The sequence below is a fragment of the Notamacropus eugenii genome, chromosome 3 (genome assembly GCF_028372415.1).
Source record: "Notamacropus eugenii isolate mMacEug1 chromosome 3, mMacEug1.pri_v2, whole genome shotgun sequence".
Lineage (NCBI taxonomy): Eukaryota > Metazoa > Chordata > Mammalia > Diprotodontia > Macropodidae > Notamacropus > Notamacropus eugenii.
Window position 1 is genome coordinate 212,470,312 of NC_092874.1, and position 22,068 is coordinate 212,492,379.

A 22,068-nucleotide genomic window follows, 5' to 3' on the forward strand; every position below is an offset into this window, starting at 1 on the left:
CATTTAAAAATATTTTTCTGAGAGGAAGTCTATAGGTTTCATCAGACTGCCAAAGAGATCCATAGCACAAAGGTTAAGAACTGATGTAGCAGAAAGAGCACTGGACTTGTAGCTAAATGTCCTAGGTTTGAATCCTCACTTAACAGATTCTGGAAAGACTGCTTAATCTCTGATCCTCAGCCCTCTTCATCTGCAGAATGGAAATAATAATTACACTACCTTTTTTGTTTTCATGAGGATCAAATAAGATAATATATGTAAAATACTTAGTAACTATAAAGCTCTAAGTAGAATAAAAAGTGCTATGTAAATGTGTCACCTATAAGTTTAATCAAAGTGCCATATTTTTTCAATCTAACTCAAAAAGTTCCAAGCAAAATAGAGCATCAATTATCATGTCAAATACTCATATCGAAACAGCTAAGTGATTCTCTGGATAGAGCACTGGACTGAAGTTTGCAAGACCTGAATTCACATCTGGCCTCAGACACTTAGTAGCTGTGTGACCCTGGGCAGGTCACTCTTGTTTGCTTCCATTTCTTCATCTGTAAAATAGATAGTAATAACACTTCCTCTCTATTTTGTTATGAGAATCAAGAGATAATAATTGTTAAGAACTTAGCATAGTGCCTGGCATATAGTAAATACTATATAACTGCTACTTCATTATTATTTTTGCCCATTAAATCCCCTAGATCTTTTTCACACAAGTTGCTGTGTTATATAGCACACTGTGGATATTTTTTTTTTATTTTCCAGTTTGAAAATTTTCATTTAAAACAACATGAGACAAATCAATTCTCAACACATTTTCGTTAAAGAAAGTGGGAAATAAAACACCCTACCAAACTTTAGTGATTCTTAGTTATGTCCTTCAAAGTTAAAGCTCATAGAAATCTTTTGCGTCTAGGGAATTTTCCCCACCTTAAGTCTTTTTAACCTGTTTTCTTTTTTTCCCCAAATTTATTAATTTATTTGTTTTCACTATTCAGCATTGACTTTCATAAGTTTTAAATTTTCTCACCCTCTCTCCCTAAGATGGCATGCAGTCTTCTATGGTCCCCATACATAAATTCCTATTAAATACATTTCCACACCAGCCATGTTGCCTAGAAGAATTATAACGAATGGGAGAAATCATGAGAAAAACAAAACACAATGAAACATAATGTGGATTTTTTTTTTTAATCTGGTATAGAACTTCACATTTATCTCCATCAAATCTTTTAACCCTCAGCCTCTAATTTTCATCCCACAAAATATTTTTGGATTGTGTTTCTGTTATCCAACAGAATAACTTTCCCTTCTATTTTTGTGTCATCTGCAAAATCATCTGTTCCAACCCCCTCATTTTGCAGTTGAGGAAATTGATACCCAGAGAGATTTTTTTTAAAGAGTTGCCAAAGATTACATACAGAGCCAGAATTTGGACCGAGGTTCTTTAAAAACAAAGTCTAGCACTATTTCCACTACACCTTACTGGTTCCAGTTTGTCTAGGGAAATGAATCTTTGATGTTCTAGTGCATCAAGATTGAATGAGTGTATTGCCAGAAACATGAGGAAATAGGCTAGTTGTAGCAGTTGTAATAGAAAAAAGAATTCTGTGTGACTTTTGGTAAGATGCTGCCCTTCTCTGAGAACCATCCTAGTCATATGTAAAATGAAGAGGTTTAGGACTAGATAACTTGAAAATGACACAGAACTAGGAAGAAAGGCACACATTAGACTACAGAATGATAATCCAAAGGTATCTTTGTGCGTAGGTTCAGATAGTAGGCTGAATAAAATGAATACCAGGGTATAGAAAGAGAAAATCCCATACTTAAAACACATCATTTATGCAACTAGAGGGTGCAGAAGATGATGCAGTATGAACTTTTAAAATTTGTTTTTTATCTACATCTTTTCTATTAACAGTATCCCTCAATGATGAAACATCCTCCCATTGATACAGATGGCAACTGTATCTCAAAAGTCTTAACTCAAGAGTCTGTAACTCAAGAGTCTTAGGGGGTTGCTTGGAAGTAACTTGATCTTAAATGATATGCAATGACTGCTGAGTCAGACTTCTGGGATGTTTCCGAGACATAACTTGAAGCCTGGTCTTCCTTACTCTACAGCCAGGCCTCTATCTACTATGGAATACCACCACAATAAAGTTCCCTCATTAAGAATAAGAGAAATTATGGTTCTGCTATCCTTTCTCCAAATTAGATCCTTCTTTATTATATTTAGTTTTGGATGCTGCATTTTAAAGAAGACATTGTCAAACTGGCGTGTATCTAAAGGGATGTTCAAGATTGTGAGAAGACTGGTAACAGTGTCATATGAACATCATTTGAAGGATCAGTACCTGGCAGATCGATGATTAATAGATGCTTGTTAACTCACTGATTGAATGAACTGGGTCTTTTTAGCTTGGAAAAGTGAGGACTTAACTGGGCAAATATTTGTCTTCAGATATTTGAGGGCATGTCTTATGGAAGACAAGTTTAAATGTTTTGCTTGGTTCATTGACTAGAACTAGGAGCAATGGATAAAAGTTGAAAAGGGACAAATTTTGGCTCTATGCGTGTAATATCTCTTAACTCTTATAACTGTCTAAAACTTGAATAGACTCCTTTGGAAATTAATGAACTCCCAAATGGAAGTCTTTGTGTGTAGACTAGATGACCGCTTTGGTGTGATAGAGGGCATTCTTGCTCAGATATGATCTCCGAAATCATTTCCACCTCTGAGAGTCTACATTTCTGTAATACCAATGACAACCCTTCCATCTCTAAAATATATGATCACATATTAAATAATTTTATTTCACATACTATTAGTGATTGGGTCTCAAAAGAATTATTTCATTTCAATAATTAAGAATTCTTTTCTTTAAGAATTTATTTCCTATTGCTGTTCTCAGCACCACAGAAAAAGGTGTGGTATTGGATTATTATCAAATCATTCAAAGGGAAAGATAATCATTTATGGTAGATAATGCCATAATATGTTTTGGTAGAGTAAAAGGGAGTTGCTAATAGAATAAAAGGTACTTGCTAACAAAAAGCAATATTTGCTGCCTCCGAATGAGGACATGCATATGTGTGTGTGTATGTACACGTACACACACACACACACACACACACACACACACACACACACACACACACACGTTGTTGGTTCTCCAACTTTAAAGAAAAGTGGAAGCCAGTTCTCTGGAGCCAGAATTCAGAACCTATCTCTGAGACTGCCTCTGTGACCTCTGTTAAGTCAATTAAATTCTTTCCGCCTCAGTTTCCTCACGTTAAGGGAATTAGACTAGCTAGTCTCTGAAGTCTTTGACTATGTAATCTCATTATCCCATTACAACTATAATCCCACATTTATGAACAAAGCTCATTGTCTTACTGTCATCTTTGGAAAATAAATTACAAAAGACATTTTTTCTTTGTATTCTTTAAACCATGAATTATTTCTACAAAAAGTTTAGACAAGTTTGGGCTACTCCATTTTAGTTATTTACACCTATTTTTTATATGAGAAGAAGTCTTCCAATTAAATTCTGGTCTCTCTTTTCCCTCCCCTCAGCAAGTTCCAAATGCACACAAGGATTGGGTGTGTGCCTTGGGCATGGTTCCAGGTCATCCTGTTCTGCTCAGTGGCTGCAGAGGGGGCATTTTGAAACTCTGGAGTGTGGATACATTTGTGCCAGTTGGAGAGATGAAGGGTCATGATAGTCCCATAAATGCCATTTGTGTCAATACTACCCAGATTTTTACTGCAGCTGAGTAAGTCTGCTTCCTGTATGGTTTTCTTTTTGTATTATTTATATCTAATCCTCACAGACATTTTATTATATGTGTGTGTGTGTATGTGTGTCTTCTCTCAAACCTACAAAATTAGTTTTTCCTGTAACATAATCACTCTGATCTCTGTTTTAAGTTTTCCTTATGATATCTCAGTTATGCTTGAGGGGATACATTTTCTTTTTCACATTAAATTGAAATAGTGTGTATCATTTTTCTATTAAACATTTATACTTTTCATTAATAGTCTTTCAGAGATTAATTTTATTCCTTGGTAATTAAAAATTATTTAGAGATTACTCATTTTTAAAGCCATTTCCTCACAGAACATCATATCCCTGCCTCTTCTTTATATAAATTGTCACTAGTCACATGTACATGTACAAGTCACTTAATCCTTCCTTGCCTGCTTCTTTACATTTGAAACAAGAATAATAGTAGATCTTCCTTATTACCTTTTGTATGAAATAGGACAGGATTTTATTAAATGATTTGGAAATGAGTGTTGTACTTAGTTATATAATTGTGTTAATATTATTAATGTATTATTATTGATTCCAGACATGTGCTTTCATTGGTATAGAGAACTTCTGGTAATGAAGCTCCCTCCACCAATGTAGCAACTGATGTGTAACATATTCTTAGAACTCTTAAGTTGTGTGGTATTGATAGGGTAAAGTGGCACAGCCTGTATGGGTTAGAGGTAGGATATAAATCGAAGTCTTCTTGATTCTAAGGGTACTTCTCTATGTAATATAACATTCTGCTTCTCAATGACTAATTATGATCAATTACTAATAGATGGAATGAATCAAGTGAAGTGAGATTTGTCATGAATATTCATTATGAGCACATCCCCACATTATGTGACAGCCCTGTTCAGCATTTATGCACCGTGCAAGAGAATGCACTAGAGAATTTGAGGGCTAATTCACTAATATATTTACTTGTATAGGAGTCTATCCTAATTGTAACAATATTTTAATGATTTTTCTAATGTGCTTAATTCAGAAATAACTTTAGCCATAACTTATATCCTTTCCCTTTCTGTTGTATAACTCCTTCATATGAGAAGTTGTTCTGCTTATTCTTTTCATATAAGCTAATTTCCTCCCATCATTCTTGTTGTATCATGACAGACTGTCTTCTTCCTTTGTACAACTGATCTTGGCTAACAATACTGATTTTTGTGGCCTTCTTCAGAATCTTATGTTTCTTTCCCTGTCCTCCACAATTTTTGTTGCTTCACTTCATTGTACTAAAAGTAGCCAAATCTGGTTGACATTTTGCTGCCAACTATCTTCATCCAAATTCTGTTTCTGACTTTGGCTTCTAACATTATTAAGAACTTGTACAGAACTGAGCTTAACCTATTCTGTGGTATTTGGCAGCAATAGATATTAAAATCTCATGAAGGAAGATAGGAAATGATGGGCATAAAAGTGAAAATAAACCTAAAAATTGTTAGCTCTGGAAAGATGGGGTTGCAAATTGCAGTTACCCTGATTAGATTCTCAGCCTTATAAACAGATACTTTTATTTCAGATCACAAATTGGACATGGCTATCAGTTATAGTGAACATCAGAATTCTCATTTGTTAATATACTACGGGTGCTATAAATAAGACTGGGCAGTATGCTGTGGTAATGAGAAGAGTAAACTTCATAATCAAGTATGAAGACTGAAGTCCATATTTCCTTTACCTACCTGTGTGACATCATGCAAATCATTTGACTCATTGGACTTTGTGTATAGATAAATCACATCTAGATAAAAATGAAATTAGATAATCACTTCCTAAAATTCTGTTATTAGTTAGCTAGCATTTGCTTGCAGCCACTTGACAAGACTGTTAGTTAATTTTTAATGTCATTATAAGGTTAGACAAAAGGGGCATATTGGAGACTGATGGAAGAGTAATACCCCATAATTATGTCTATTTAATAACTTGTCTTAAGTGCTCATATTCATAGCATCTCTCCTTTAGCCAAATAATCTATTTCAAACTTTCCTTTTCTTAGGTCACTTGGTAGCTTTTATATTAATGTTTAGTGACATTTCTTAATGGGTTTCTGGTTGGCTTGTGTAGTTGTGCAAGTACAAACTCATCTTTGCTTGGTTTTTAATATACTTATTTTTTAGATACTTTATCTTCTCTATCCAGCACTTTCTCCATTTAGAAGATAACATCCTTGAGGGCAAGAATTGTTTCATTTTTGTCTTTTTATCCCAGTCTCTAGCACAAAGTAGACAGTTATAAATATTTTTAAACACAGTAATGATATTGTTGTAATTTGAACATTTGAAACATTTGGGGGGATACATTTTCTTTCTCACATTAAACTGAAATACCGTGTATCCTATAAGATCTTAAATTGATTTGAATTCAACTTTTGCCAAATTTCTGATGTCCCCTAACAACTGGTTACAAATTCACTTTGGTCTTTTTTTGAACAGGTCAGTTAGGGGAATATAGCTCTGGAGATAAGCTTCAGGTTCCCAGGACCATGCCAGTAGAGTGCAAGTTATGTTTGAAGTACTACCAAATATGGAAGACATTAACATGTGAATAATCATAAACTACATGTCTGATAGCTGATGTTGTTGCATCTGTCATTACACACACACACACACACACACACACACACACACACGAAGACACATTTAAGCAAGTTGGTTGTCAGATGACAGATAAATCATAACTCGTAATGGTTAATTACCAGGATGGGAGGATTTGCATTGTGGTCTTTGGGGAGAGAGTACTCATACAGATAAAATTGTATAACTCTGAAGTACTGAGGGAATAGAGCTTTCAAAAATAGTTGTAGAACAGTGGTTATTTAGACTGATTTAAAAAATTCACAAGAATCTAAAAGTCTTTTTTTATCCTGGCTTTACTGTATGCATATATTTATTTATTTTTTTATATTTTATTTCTCAGTGATCATACTGTGAGGATTTGGAAAGCACGCAGTTTGCAGGATGGTCAAATCTCTGACGTAGGAGACTCCATTGAAGATATTGCCATTAATTAAACAAAAACTTAGATAGTCATTAAATGGAAAACTGTGACAAAAGATAAATAATGTGTGTACTCTTTTATAATCTGTCCTATACTAGGCAAGCATTGCTGAATGAAATAAACTGTAAACACATATTAACTAAATTGCTAAATATAAACTGTATCTACTTCTTACTTACCCTATGCTTAATCTAAAACACTCAGACACACACACAAATATATATACTCTATTATGGATAAAATGCTTGAATCTCACTTTAGTTGTGGCTTACTATTTATACCTCTATATAAAAAAGAACCTTGAAAATTCTTTGATCTCTGTTTGCTTTCATAACGGCATGATATGGGATTTGAAACTGGAATACAATGCAAAACACTTACTGTTTTAAGCATAATATTCACATGATTTTAGTATTGTAATAGATTGGAAATGGTAATGAAATTATAGTCGCTGATACCCATGATGTTTCTTGAAATACAATCTACCTTAATGTGTTAACTAAGTATACTAAATAATTTCTGTTAATGTTAGCCTTTCCCCTTATTGATCAAAGTTCTATTATCCTCTGTGCTCAGGACTGAAATGCTATTAGATTGCTACATTTTTTTCTTAGTGCTGTTCGTATCTTCTGTGATAAGAAACATTGTTATGTTCTGACTGTTAGAATCTAACAATATATTAATCTATTTTGCTATGAAATGTTTCTATTATCACCTCTTAATTTCATTTTATTTAACAACAAAATGTTCTTCCTTTTTATCTAATTTTTATATATTCTGCTAAATACATTTTAAATATATTACATTTTTAAACCTTGGCGGTTACAATAAGAAACATATCTGCAGTGGGAAAAGCTTTGTAAATAGGTGAAATGTAAAGAGAGATTACTTTCCATTGTGCCTGTATGAATTTTTAAATGTTATAGAATGGATAATGAAAAAGGTTGTATAATTTATCCAAAGCCTTAGAATCTTAATTTGTAAATGCTGTCGATTTAAAATTTATGGAAAGTCAACATTTTAAAATGCTGTTTACTTGTTTTGTTGTATGTGTTTTGCTGAAAATATTCTTGTAAATGAAAGCTTGGGCAGAGCTTAAATAAACCTACTCATGTGAATTTTTTGTCTTTATTTAAGGCTTTCCAATGAGTATCTTCATGCCATGTTCCTGTCTTTGGACTGCTCTCCAGCTTTGTCCTGGCCACCTTGTATTCTCCGTAACTAGTTTGACCCGAACCTATCAAGATGCTGCTTTCCAGCCTAATTTGTTCCATGTAGATGACCCCATTGTCTTCTTTCCTACCTATCTTACCCTTTCCACCTCTGGCTTTGAAAATAGTAGTCAAAACAACCCTTCTATTCCTGGTATGATGAATTAAATTTGAAATAACTGAGGAAACAAAGGTTTGAGTTTCTGAGCATATCAGTTTATTAAGCAATGCATGTCAATTGCATAACAAATTGGGACCAGCCCTCTTCAGTTAGACACTGTACACCAAATACCCAGGAAGATAGATATTTATGCATTAAAAGCAAACAGGATATAAGCCAGAATACAGGATTAGGTAATCCAATTCCTAATTAAGGGAAAGATTGGAGCTTTCCAACTTGGGAAGGAGATGAGTGAGTTTCAAGAGTTAAGACAAGAGAGAGTGAGCAGTGGCAATTCTTTGAAAACAGAAAAAGTAATGTTCCACTCCCCACTAAGTGTCTGTATTCAATCAAAGGAACAAGGCAACAGTAAATGATTGACCAATACAGGGCCATTTTTCAGATATGATGTTTGGGTTGCTTGCAATGTATAATTGTGAGAAAACTCCTTGCATCATGTTTCAGATCTGACTCGGTTTATGGTCAGCATAACCTAGATCCTGAGTTTCTCTAAACAAAAGGTAGAGATGGTCCAGCTTCCCAATCACCCAGCTCTAGGTTCAAACAATGCAATAAATTTTTCTCCCAATTTCCATAATTGAATAAAGTTTTTCACAGGAAAGAATTGAAGTAATCCCATAATTCCATAGAACAGGAACTGAGCTAGCTCCAGAATTGAGTCAAAAGATGGAATCAGTGTGCATCACTCAATTTATGCACTAGAAAGATCATGTTAATAATTGACTTATGGTTTCACCCACCATCCCTGTGACTTCATCATCCAAAAGCACCCATCCCTTGCCACTTCTACCACTACTTGCCATTACTATATTTTGGCTTCCCTGATGTAAGCTCCTTGAAATGGGGACAATGTTTGTATTTGTATTTGTGTCCCTAAATACTTAGCTCAATGCCTGGAATATAGTAAATACTTAATAAATGCTTTTTCATTCATTCATTCTTTCTATATGTAAAGCAATGGTAATGTGTCTGTATGATACATGAAAAAACTTTCTGTAGACCTTTATCAACAAGGAGACAAATGGGAAGTCTTTTTTCTCACCTGGAAGAAGGAATTTAAGGATTATGAAAATCAGAAGCTATTCAGAATGGGGTAAACTTAGGAACTTTTGAGTATCAAGGTGGAGGAGGAGAGGGAATTTGGATGTGTTTCAGTTACTAGTTGCCAGCTAATTGTAAGTGAAAGGCACTGCTAGCCCACACAATATAATTATGAGCTGGTGGAGAATTGTCTGGATCACTGGCCTGCTTAAGGAGTGATCCACCTGACAAGATTTTGAAATTTCCTTAACTATTGCTACTGGGCCCTAGTAAATTTTCACCTCTCCTTTTGCTCCCATATCCTCACTTTATCTGTTCTTGACAAATGCTTACCCTCAGAAGTTACCTGCTATCTTTACAATTTTATTTTCAACTGTACTTTTATAATACATTATGTCTCCACATAAGATGAGCTTATTTTTCTTGCATTATAGATGACTGTTTGCTGTAAAAGAGTTAACAATGCCATGGGTATGTAGAAAGTTATCATTTTTTAGGTCAATTCTTTGAAATCCTAAAGGCTGTCATTATATCAATACAATAAGTTTCTCTTAAAATATTTCTTGTCCAATCATGATATTCCTTTTCAGTCAAGGTTTTACCGAAGGAAATCCTTTGTACTAATACAAGCAAAAAGTTGTTAACTGCACCTAAAATGCAAGAAACTGCAAAATCTCTAGCTCTTGTAATGCACTGAATGCAATGAAATAAAACAAGTCATATCATACCATCCTTAGCATTCAATGTTTTTCATTAAGAAAAGCATTTGATTCAACACAACAAGATAAAGGCATGAAATGATAAGCAAAAAGAGAAACTTGTTTGAAACAGCATAGGTTATGCCCCATACCATTGTTTTTCCCAACAGCAATTTAAAACCTCAATTTCTGCTTTTTCTCTTTTATGGCAATGAATCATTGAATTCATCGTCTTTCACTTGTTTCTGCTTTGAATATGCTTTTCTTTGAATAAATGTCTTCTTTCAGGATGAACCATGAGGATTCCAGAAAAAGTCCAGTGGTCACAGATTATTCCAAGGTGCTAAAGTTTTCTTATACTGTTTCAACCTCATCTGTAGGGATTTCTGAAAAAGACTCATGATCACAGAATATTCCAAGCTACTAAAGACATTCCTTTATTCCAGCAGATCCAATAGGTATCACCTTGCAAGCTTTCTGATACTGTTTGGAATCATTGCCTGCTGTCATCCAGTTCAAGACACATAGGACTGCAAGTAGCCTTAGTCTGGATGTCCATCAATGCTTTTCAATATATTGCTTTCCTCTAAAGCTTAAAATGCGGATAGTGTTTGCTTAAATGCAATTTCATGGATATTAAGAAATGTTTGTAATTTTTGAGGTCAGTTCTTTCAAATTCTAAGGGGAGACTATTCCTGTTACCTCTGAGAAAAGTGCAAGATATAGTCATTAAATGATGAGAAAAAAAGAAACAGGATAGAAACAACATACGTTATAGCCTTAGACTATTCTTTCCAACACTAAAAACCTCAATTTCTAGTTTCTCTTTTTTATGGCAATGCATCATTGATTTAGAAGGCTTTTACTTGATTCTGCTTTGAATATGCTTTTCTTTGAAAGAATATCTTTGTTTCATTCCAGTAGATCCAATAGGGGTCTTTTTGAAAGCTTTTCCATAGTGTTTGGAATCACTGCCTATTAACTTTCAGTATCTGACACACAGGGCTGCAAGTTGCCTTAACGTTAATGTCAATCAATGTATTTCAAAATACTGCTTTCCTATAAAGCTATGATAAGGCATAATGTAGAGATAGTGTTTATTAAGGTGCAAAGAATTGACAAACATTTTAAAATATCCATGAAATTGTGTTTAAATAAGCACTATCTGCATGTGAAGCTGTAGCCAAGCTTTATATGAAAGCTATATATGGAAAAGCATTGATTGACTGAGACAAAACATATTCAAAGCAGAGAAAAGGAAAACACATCAAATTCAATCATGCATTGATATAAAACAGAGAAGCCAGAAGTAGCGGGTTTTTTCCTTCTGACCAAAGTACTCCATTCAATGAAATGGGATATAAGAATCAAATGAAAAGCTGAAAGAGAAGCAAGACTGAAACAACATAGTTGTTGCTTATACCATCTTCCCAACACCTGTTTAAAACCTCAGTTTCTGATTTCTAACTTTTATGGGACGGCATCATTGAAGTCAATGTCTTTTGCTGGATTCTGCTTCGAATATGCTTCTCTTTTGAAAGAATATCTTCTTTCAAACTGAATCATAGCAGTTCCACCAAAAATCCCATAGTGACAGAATGTTACAAGGTACTGAAGGAACTTTTCATTCTAATAGATCCAATAGGGATCTTTTTGAAAGCTTTTCAATTCTGTTTGGAATCACTGAATATTGACATTTAGTGCAAGATACATGGAGTTGCAGTGTAACTTAGTCTCAATATGAGTCAGTGCTTTTCAATATATTCAATATATTGCTTTCCTATAAAGCCAGGAAAAAGCTTAAAATGGAGATGGTGTTTATTCAAATGCTATTCCATGTAATTTTTTAAGTCAGTTTTTTAAAATCCTAAAAGCAGTCTATTCAGTTCATTGTAGCAATACAGTGTTTCCCATGTGATATTTCTTGTCCAATTGTGGTATCCTCTTTCACTCAGCATTTTACCAAAGAAAAGCCTTTGTTCCAGTGCAAGGAAAGTCTTGACTGCACCTACAAATGCAAGAAACTGCAATCTCTAGCTTTTGTAATGCATTGAATATAATTAAATAAAACAAGTCATGAAGTTATACCATCCTTAACATTCAATGTTTTTCCTTTTGAGAAAAACATTCTGTTCAAGGCAAAAGATAAAAGCATTAAATGACATTGAGAGATGGGAATGAAAGAGCATAGCTTATGCATCATGCCATTCTTCCCAACACTAGCTTAAAAACCTCAATTTCTGGTTTCTTTTATGGCAATACATCATGAAATTCAATGTCTTTCACTTGATTCTGCTTTGAATGTGCTTTTATTTGAAAGAATGTCTTCTTTCACTTGAACATGGAAATTCTAGAAAAATTCCCATGATCACATAATATTCCAAAGTGCTGAAGACATTGTTTCATTCCAGTAGATTAAAAAAAGGATCTTCTGGAAAGCTTTCCCATATTCTTTGGAATCACTGCCTATTGATATTCAGTGCAAGACATATAGGGCTGCAGGAAGCCTTAATCTCAATGTCAATCAGTGCTTTTCACTTAAGCTAGGATAAAGCATAACATGGAGATAGGGTTTTTTTTAATGCAGTGCTATGAATATTTAGAAATGCTTGTAATTTTTTAGGTCAATTCTTTGAAATCCTAAAGGCTGACAATTCCTGTCATTGTAGCAATACAATGTATCCTATAAAATATTTCTGGTCCAATGCCAGTATTCCCTTTCAGTCAAGGTTGTGTCAAAAAAAAAATTCTTTGTGCCAATGCAAGGAAAAAATCTTAACTGTGCCTGCAAATGCAAGAAATGGCACAAACTTTAACTATTGTAATGCATTGAATGCAATGAAAGAGAACAAGTCCTGAGGTCATACCATGCATACCATTCACTGATTTTCATTTTGTAAAAAGCATTTCATTCAACGTAACAATATATAGATATCAAATGACAAATAGAGGAACAGGACTGAAAGAACATAATGTTATACCTCATCTCATTCTTCTTCCCAGTACTAGTTTAAAATCTCAGTTTCTGGTTCCTCTCTTTTATGGCACTGCATCATTGAATTTACTGTCTTTTACTTGATGTTCCTTGAAAATGCTTTTCTTTGAAAGATTGTCTTCTTTCAACCTGAGCCATGGGGATTGCAGAAAAAGTCCAATGGTCACAGATTATTCCAAGGCACTAAAGACATTGATTCATTCCAGTGGATTCAATAGGAATCTTCTTGGAAGCTTTCTGATAGTGTTTAGAATTACTGCCTATTGACAAGTGCAAAGACTGTAAGTTGCTTTAGTCTAAATATCAATCAGTGCTTTTCTGTATATTATTTTCCTATAAGGCTAGAATAAAGCTTAACACCCAATTCTAAAGGCAGATGATTCCTGTAATTTTATCAGTACAGTAAGTTTCCCATATTATATTTCTCTTCTTATCCTGTTATTCAGGGAAAAAAAAACTTAACTCTGCTTGCAGTTGCAAGAAATTGCACAATCTCTAGCTATCATAATGCATTGAATGCAATGAAATAAAACAAGTCCTGAGGTTATACCATCCTAACTATTCGATGCCTCATACCATTTTTTTTGCAACATTTGTTTAAAATCTCTGTTCTTGGTTTCTTTTTTTTTATGGCAATGCGCCATTGAAATAGATGTCTTTTGCTTGATTCTACTTCTAATATGCATTTCTTTGAAAGAATGTCTTCAACCTGAACCCTGCAGATTTCAGAAAAGTATCATGGTCACAGAACATTCCAAGGCACTAAAAACATTACTTCATTCCTGTTGACATCCAGTGCAAGATAAGCCTTATTCTATATGTCAGTCAGTGTTTTTAAGTATATATTGCTTTCCTCTAAAGCTAGGATCAAGCATAACATGGAGATATGCAATTCCACTGACATATAGAAACACTTGTAATTTTTGAGGTCATTTCTTTAAACTTGTAAAGGTGGATGATTTTTGTCACTGTAGCAATGCAGCCAATTTTTCATAAAATATTTCTCACCCAGTCATGGTATCCCCTTTTCTATTTGGTCAATTCTGCATTTTAAGGCAACTCTGCACTGCATTTTTGTACTTCCTTTCCCATTTGGCCAGTTGTATTTTCTTTAAATTTTTTTTTCAGGCAAGTTTTGTCCTTCATTTTCCAAGCTGTTGACTCTCTTGTATACCTCTCATTTCTTTTCCCAATTTTTCTTCTCTTATTTGACTTTTAAAATCCTTCTTGAGGATTTCAAATGTAGGTATATTGACAATGTTGTCCTTCTGAGTTTGTGTTTTAATCACCATAATAATTCTATTTGGTCAGTGTTCTTTTCTGCTTCTTGCTCATGATGTTTGCCTGTGTCCTGGCTTTTAAAGTTTAGATGTCCTGCTGGAGTATATTGGGACAATACATTGTCCCAAGCTTCTTGTGCTGGGGGCCTGGGGCATGGTTACTGACTTTGTGTGCTGGGGCCTCAGGTGCTGGCAGCTGGGGATTATAAGGGTCTGGCAGCTTACCTGTTGCTGAACTGGGATCCTAGTGGTAGTGTCTGGTGTGTGCTGAGGGAAGATGAGGTTTTTCTGCATTTCCCTGGGGCTGTATTGAAGCATGGCAAGATTCAGTTGCTGGATGATGCCTACTTACCTGAGACTACACTGGAACTCAAGGAGGTCCAGCCATTGGAGGACACATACCCACCTGGAGCTGTGATGAATCACATAGAGGTCCACTACTGGGGGAGATCCACTACTGGATCCATCTGTGGCAGCATTGGTGCATGTGGTGATTCTTTGAGCTGGAGAATGCTGGTTCCCCTCACTATGCTAAGACACATGGGAGTTGCTGGTGTTGGCATTTGCCTGCTCCAGCATCCTGTGAGTCAGGATCTTCTGCTGACTTGCTAAGGTAGGGCTTGCCACAGGCTTACTGGGACACTTTCTGTCCTGGAATGGGCTTGCCTTTTACGTTAGTGAAATGAACTTTTTTTATTGATCCTCCAAATTTTCTGGGCTAAGAAAATTCTACACCCCATCTTTCTGCTGACTCTGCTGTTCCAGGATTTTTCCTGTGGCACCATTTTCTGGTTTTTTAAAGAGGTCAGAAAGGGAGAGTGATAGTTACTTACTGATTACTCTGCCACCTTGACTCTCAAAAGTTCAGTATTAGGAAAATAATTAGTATAATTCACCATATCAATAATAAAACTAACAAAAATCATATAATTATCTCAATGGATACAGAAAAAGCTTTCAACAAGATACACCACCCATTCCTATTAAAAACACTAGTGAGCATAGGAATAAATGAAATCTTCCTTAAAATAATATGTAATGTCTATCTAAAATCATTAACAAGCATTATATACAGTGGGGATAAACTAGAAGCATTTCCAATAAAATCAGGGGTGAAACAAGGATGTTCAGTGGTGATACACTGTTTTCAATATTGTACTAGAAATGTTAGCTTTAGCAATAAAAGAAGAAAAAGGATGTGAAGGATTTAGAATAGACAATGAGGAAACAAAACTATCAGTCTTGCAGAGGATATGATGGTATACTTAGAGAAACCTAAAGAATCAACCAAAAACCTATTTGAAATAATTAACAAATTTAACAAGTTGCAGGATATAAAATGAACCCACATAAATCATCAGCATTTCTGTATATTACGAACAAAGCCCAGCAGCAAGAAATAAATTCCATTTAAAGTAACTGTAGATAACATAGAATATTTGAGAGTTTTCTTGCCAAGACAAACCCAGGCACGACATGAGCACAGTTACAAAATACTTTTTTCATACAGTCAAATCTAATTAGTTGGAAAAATATTAGTTGCTTGTGGGTAGGTTGAGCTACTATAATAAAAATGACTATTCTAGCTAAACTAATATACTTATTTAGTGCCATAACTATCAAACTACCAAAAATTATTTTGTAGAGCTAGAAAAAAATAATATCAAAATTCATCTGGAAGAAAAAAGTTCTAGAATATCCAGGGAAATAATTAGAAGAAATGCAAGGGAAGGTGGCCTAGCCATATCAGATATAAAACTGCATGCAGTTATAAAGTAACAGTCAAAAAAACCTCCTTATTACTGGCTAAGAACAAGAGTGGTAAATCAGCAGAATAAGTTAGGTACATTAGACACAGTAGTCAATAGCTACAGTAAACTATTGCTTGATAAACCCAAAGTCTCCAGCTTCTGGTATAAGAACTCACTATTTTACAAAACTGTTGCGAAGACTGGAAAATAGCATGGCAGAAACTAGGCAAAGACCAACGTCTCACACCTTATACCAACATAAGGTTAAAAAAGGCATATGATTTAGATATAAAGATTGAAACTATAAATAAATTAGGAAAGCAAAAAATAGTTTACTTGTCAAATATATAGATAATTGAAGAATTTATGATCAAACAAGAAATAGAGAATATTATGTAATGCCAATTCTGATTACATTAGACTAAAAAGATTTTCAAAACAAAGTCAAAGAAACCAAGATTAGGAGGAAAGCAAAAAATTAGGAAATAATTTTTACTGTCTCTGATAAAGGCCTCATTTCTAAAATATATATAGAACTGAGTCAAAACTATAAGAATACAAGTCATTCTTCAATTGATAAATGGTCAAAGGATATAAGCAGCCAGTTTTCAGATGAAAAAATTAAAGTTATCTCTAGCCATATGTAAGGTTAATGTAAAGTTAATGGTGGGTGCAGGGAAGAGTTAAAGATCTTCCCTGCCCACTAATAGGCCTCAGACACCTTTTATTAATTTCTAATGAGGCACAGGGTCACTAGAGTCATGCCCTCCAGCCCTGAAAAGAGTATATGTACTCTGAGGTGAGGTTTTGCTTTGGGGCTTATTTTTTGAAAGAAGGCTCATGTGCCAGATGAGACTCTGGGCAGTCATTTTAAGAAGCCCCCTGGCTTTGAAAACCCAGATATTGGTGCTTCTCTCTCTGTTAATGATGTATGTATTACCTATGATCAGACAGTGGAAGCACTGTCTATTGGTCTTTCTGCTTATAATTTCTGTTTGTATTCTCTCTGAAGTTTAGGGTGCTGATTTTTTCCCCTGAATTAAGTGAATTATATATGTACTTGACTAAAGTAGGTTGCTAAGCCTTCAAAAGTTGCTTTCCTTTTAGAAAAGCAGATCTAAGAACCAGTACAACAGGCCCACCTGTGCATTTCAGAGTCCTTGCTGTTACATCATATTAAAAAAATGCTCTAAATCACTATTGATTAGAGAAATGCAAATTAAAAGAACTCTGAGTTACCACATCACATCTATCAGATTGACTAACATGACAAAGGGGGAAAATAATAAAGGTTGGAGAAGATGTGGGAAAATTGGAATGCATTGTTGGTGTTGTGAACTGACCCAACCATTCTGGATTGCCATTTGAAACTATGCATAAAGGATTATAAAACTGTCCATATCCTTTCACTCAGCAATACTACATATTGTATCCTAAAGAGAAAATAAAAATGGAAAAATTACCCTTCATGTACAAAAGTATTTCTAGCAGCTCTTCTTTTGGTAGCAAAGAATTAGAAACTGAAGGGATGCCCATCAACTTTGGGAATGGCTGAACAAGTTTTGGTATATGAGTGTAATAGAATAAGCAAGTGGACTTCAGAAAAACCTGGAAAGACTTACAAGAACTGATGCTGAGTGAAGTGAGCAGAACCTGGAGAACACTGTACATAGTAATAGCAACACTGTGCAATGACAAACTCTGATAGACTTTCCTCTTCTCAGCAATATAAGGATATAAGATAATTTGAAAAGAGTTATGATGGAAAATACTATCCACATCCAGAAAAAAAAATCACTGTAGAGTCTGAATGCAGATTGAAGCATAATATTTTCTCTGGTGCATGTGTGTGTGTGTGTGTGTGTGTGTGTGTGGGTGTGTCTTCTTTTTCATGGTTTTCTCCCTTTAGTTCTAATTTTTCTTTACGAAGTGACTAATGTGAAAATATGTTTAATTTGATCATACATGTATATCCTATATCAGATTACAAGCTGTCTTGGGAATGGGGGAATGGAGGGATGGGGAGAAAATTTAGAACTCAATCTTATAGACCTGAATGTTGAAAACTAAAAACAAACAAACATACAAAATTTAAATAATAAATATGAAAAGAGAAATGCTAGTTGTCTTCTTTCAACGTGAACCATAGGGACTGAAGAAAAAGTCTTTTGGTCACAGACTAATCCAAGGAGTTAAAGACATTGTTTCATTCCAGTAGATTCAAATAGGAATCTTCTTGGAAGTTTTCCAATATTGTTTAGAATTGCTGCCTATTGACATCAACTGTAAGACACACAGGCCTGCAAGTAGCCTTAGTCTCAATGTCAATCAATGCTTTTCTGTATGTTACTTTCCTAGAATCTTGAAAAAAAGGAAGAAATCCTTTTCTGAAATCCCATGGTTTAAGTTGAAGGAAAAAGACAGTATTTGAAAGAAAAGCATATTGGAAGCAGAATCAAGTAAAAGATACCAATTCAATTATGCATTGTCAGGGTGGAGCCAAGATGGCAGAGTAACAACATGGACTTTCTAGAGTGCTGCCCCCTTAGTTCTTTAAATAAATCCCACATGGGAGAACAGAATCCATCAGTGACTCTTTAGGACTATCACAGACGTGTCTGACAATTGATATAATCATCACTACACAGGGAAGACCCTGAAGATCATTACAAAATGTAAAACATTCTTAGTTTTTACAGAGATCTACAAAGTAATTATAAAAATAGATGTGAAATGATTATTTCAAAAGAATGCAGTAATGAATTGATCCAGCATCAGCATATAGTAACAGAGCTGGAAGGAACATTAAAGGTCAGTAGTCCTACTCTCTCATTTTACAGAACAGAAAACTGAGACCAAGGTAAATCAATCAATCAATTAGAGTTTGTAAGTACCTCTTGTGTGCCAGGCATTATGCTAGGGGCTTAGAATATAAATGAAATAAAAAGAAACCCAAAAACCTGAAATGATCCCTACTTACACAGTGTCTAGTACAATAAAATTTTTGCTGTCCAACAACTTTACATTCTCATAGGAAAAAATATATATATACATAATGAATATATAAAAGTATATCCATAATGTAAAGAGAACAACTGCAAAGTACAGTTGTCCTTTCCACATTGCAGTGGTTAGGGTTGTGGTGTCCCTGAGATCTAGAAAATCTGCATAAAAATTTTGGCTTTCACTTCATACCAGAGAAGATTCCTGAATATTTTCTTTTTCTTATATGGATTGTGTTTACAGTACCTCATTGTAAAATGTGGGTTAAGTGTTTGGTCATAGGCTCTTGTCATTTGCTAGTCTTTGCATGTCATCTGTGGCTTCCATAAAATTCCTCCCAAATCCCTATATAATTTTGTATGCTGATCCTCAATCTATGGAAGCCATGATGGGGAAAGTCGCAACATGTAAGGGATAACTGTAATTAAACTCATGATACTAGTCCAAGGTTACACAGGTAATTAAGTAGCAGAGACCTAGTCTGGATATGTTTTCAATATCAGAGAATGCCTGGTGTGGCTTGATGAATTTTCCAGATACATTATGATTACTCTTCCACATGCTGTCAAACTTGGAAGATTAATAGTCTACATTCCCTGATTTATTATCTCCCAATCACAACTGTTCATCTGGGCTGGCCTACATCTTCAAAGGCATTTGGTGCTCCAGGGTTTTCATTTCTAGGAAAGAAACGTGCATGGCCCTGTACTGAACCATTCCTGTATCATACCATCCCCTGCAGGAGCTAAGCAGCCAGTCTTTTACTTCATAAAAGTATAAATGGAAGTTGTGGAGGTTGTCCAGCTTTTTAAAAATTTATTCTGACGATACTATTTTCAATCCTTCATCTTCAATGTGAAAAGCTCTAGGAATGACCCAGTTAACATGAGTGAGCACTTCCTGGTAAATTAAACAGATAGCAGTCAAAGTTGGAGGTGGTACTAGCTTGCCCCATGCTATTTTGGTTGTATTAGCATTCTGTGCATCCCTACTTTTAGACTCAAAAGTCCTGTCCAGACAGCAGCATAACCTTGTTTAGTAGAAGAAAGGAATGAAGATCTTTTGGAAGTTCCCCACAAGCAATTTGCAGAAATTGTTGTAATACTATGCTTTGGAAATCTGTCAGCTGGAACTGTCTCAAGTGGCTACTGAATATGATGAATTTGGTCACATCACAGAAAGATCTTTACCGAATGGAAGAATTGAATATCTTTTTGCCAAACATTTTCAGGTATATGTAGAATTGTAAAAATTTTCTTTAACTTCAGAATCTTCCAGAATGTTTATTCTGGATTTAGAACAGGGAAAAAAATCCTAAACCTTCATTTATATAGAAACATTTTAAAAGCATAATAGTGACAAAGTAACCTCTAAGAACAGATTGACTTCTTTTAGCTTTTTGATAATCTCTTGTTCATCAATCTCATGTTTATATTTTTCTATTTCACTGAATTCTAGCTTAATGATTTCCAAATGATGCCTAAACTTAACTTCTTCTTCCAATTATCTGTTATTCCCTTCCAGCTTGCTACAGTTCTTTTGCAAAATTTTCACAGAAAATAACTGTTCTCTAAGACTTTGATTAATTGATTTCAGTTGTTTACATATTGAAGATACTCCTTCCAATCACTGTCTAAGGTCTTCAATCTGTTTGTATAAAACATCATTTTAGTAAATTATACAAGCAAAATAAAGGCTTTCAACTAAAATACTAATAGAAAACTATTAAAATTAAATTCTTTTTCATTCCGATGTAATTAAATGTATCATTATCCTTACATTACAGTTACAAAATATATTTCCTGAAATTATTATTTAGGTAAATTGACAAATCAAAAACAAAGTTAAGACTGAAAAGACAAACCATGAACTTATGTTACTAGCTCTGATACTGTGTATAATCCACATTTATTACTTGATCCCATATTGTCTTCTGTGATCTCTAATTTTTTCACATGTCTTTTCTGCCCAGTTTTTAGTACAGTGAGCAGATATCAATAAAATTCATAATAGATGGAGATCAACAAATTCTTCTTCAGTTATGCTAGGCCTAAGGCAGCAAGAAATCTTAAAAAGAATTTGGAAAGAAATGAAATTTCTTTTTTTCATTCTAATGAGAATACTGATTCGATCTTCATAGACTTTACTGAGAAAGCAAATATGTTTATGTCAATTTGAATGGCACAGGGTGGGATGTTCGATAACAGAGCTAGAGAAAATCATGTCTTTCTCACCTACAAAACTCAGGTGACAGTACCCATGGAATACCCAACTTTTACCCGAGCTTCTATCATGTAATAGCCCTCTTCCTGTTCCCCAAGTGCCTCAACAGAACAAACCAACAAGCTTAACAGGACTTCTACCTCTTTTTCTTCAGACCCACGGGCTAGGTGACTGACTGAAATAAATGAAATAAAAAAAATGTGACACTACTGCCTTCCAAAGGGCAAAACCTCAATAAAAATTAAGAAGTTAATTCTTTTCGATAAGTATAGATGAGAACTGTCAGATAGCAGATATCATCTAGGAACATTAATGGTAGTAAGATAAAATGTTTCTAAGGAATCACTTGACATTATAGAACAATATAGTACTACTACTACTGGTAGTTAGCATTTACATAACTCTTTAAGGATTTTCATTGTTACCTCATTTGAACACTTATAATGTTTTTCAAAACCTCTTTAGGATTTTCCCTCAACTTGTGGTGGTGTAAGGTAATATACTTGGGGAAATTTCTCAATGTCATCAAATACTAGAATCTTGAAAAAAAGGAAGAAACAGTTGAAGATGGATTAGTCAATTTATTATTCTTCAATCTGGGGGAAAATCTTTGCTTTCCTAAAATAGTAAAGCAATGTATAGGTCATACTGCAGTAAAATGGTTTTCACCCAATTACTGGTGGAATGACATGAAAATCTCCTAAGTACTAGAGTCCTTTCTTCTCTTAAACCAACTCAAGTCCTGTTTGCACAAAATGTCCTTAACTTTTAACTCTATGTTGTATTATGAAGTTTCTTAATATTATCAGTAATCACCTTGCAATCAAACTTTGCTTTATTTGTTTTTTGTCATTTTAAAATCTCTTA

The 22,068-nt window shown here is 34.4% G+C and overlaps 1 protein-coding gene and 1 long non-coding RNA gene across 11 annotated transcripts in view; one reads left to right on the plus strand and one right to left on the minus strand.

Annotated features, from left to right (window-relative positions):
• KIF21A (kinesin family member 21A) overlaps positions 1-7,936 on the plus strand; it is a 168,611-nt gene extending 160,675 nt beyond the window's left edge. For all 9 annotated transcript variants that reach the window (XM_072654301.1, XM_072654304.1, XM_072654307.1 and 6 more), the window contains 2 exons: positions 3,578-3,777; positions 6,738-7,936. In XM_072654301.1, coding sequence (XP_072510402.1) covers positions 3,578-3,777; positions 6,738-6,831 — 294 coding nt within the window. In that variant the 3' untranslated portion in view covers positions 6,832-7,936. The remainder of the gene's footprint in view (positions 1-3,577; positions 3,778-6,737) is intronic.
• LOC140533915 (uncharacterized) overlaps positions 1-22,068 on the minus strand; it is a 141,218-nt gene that overhangs the window by 78,359 nt on the left and 40,791 nt on the right. The gene's annotated exons all lie outside the window — the stretch shown is intronic.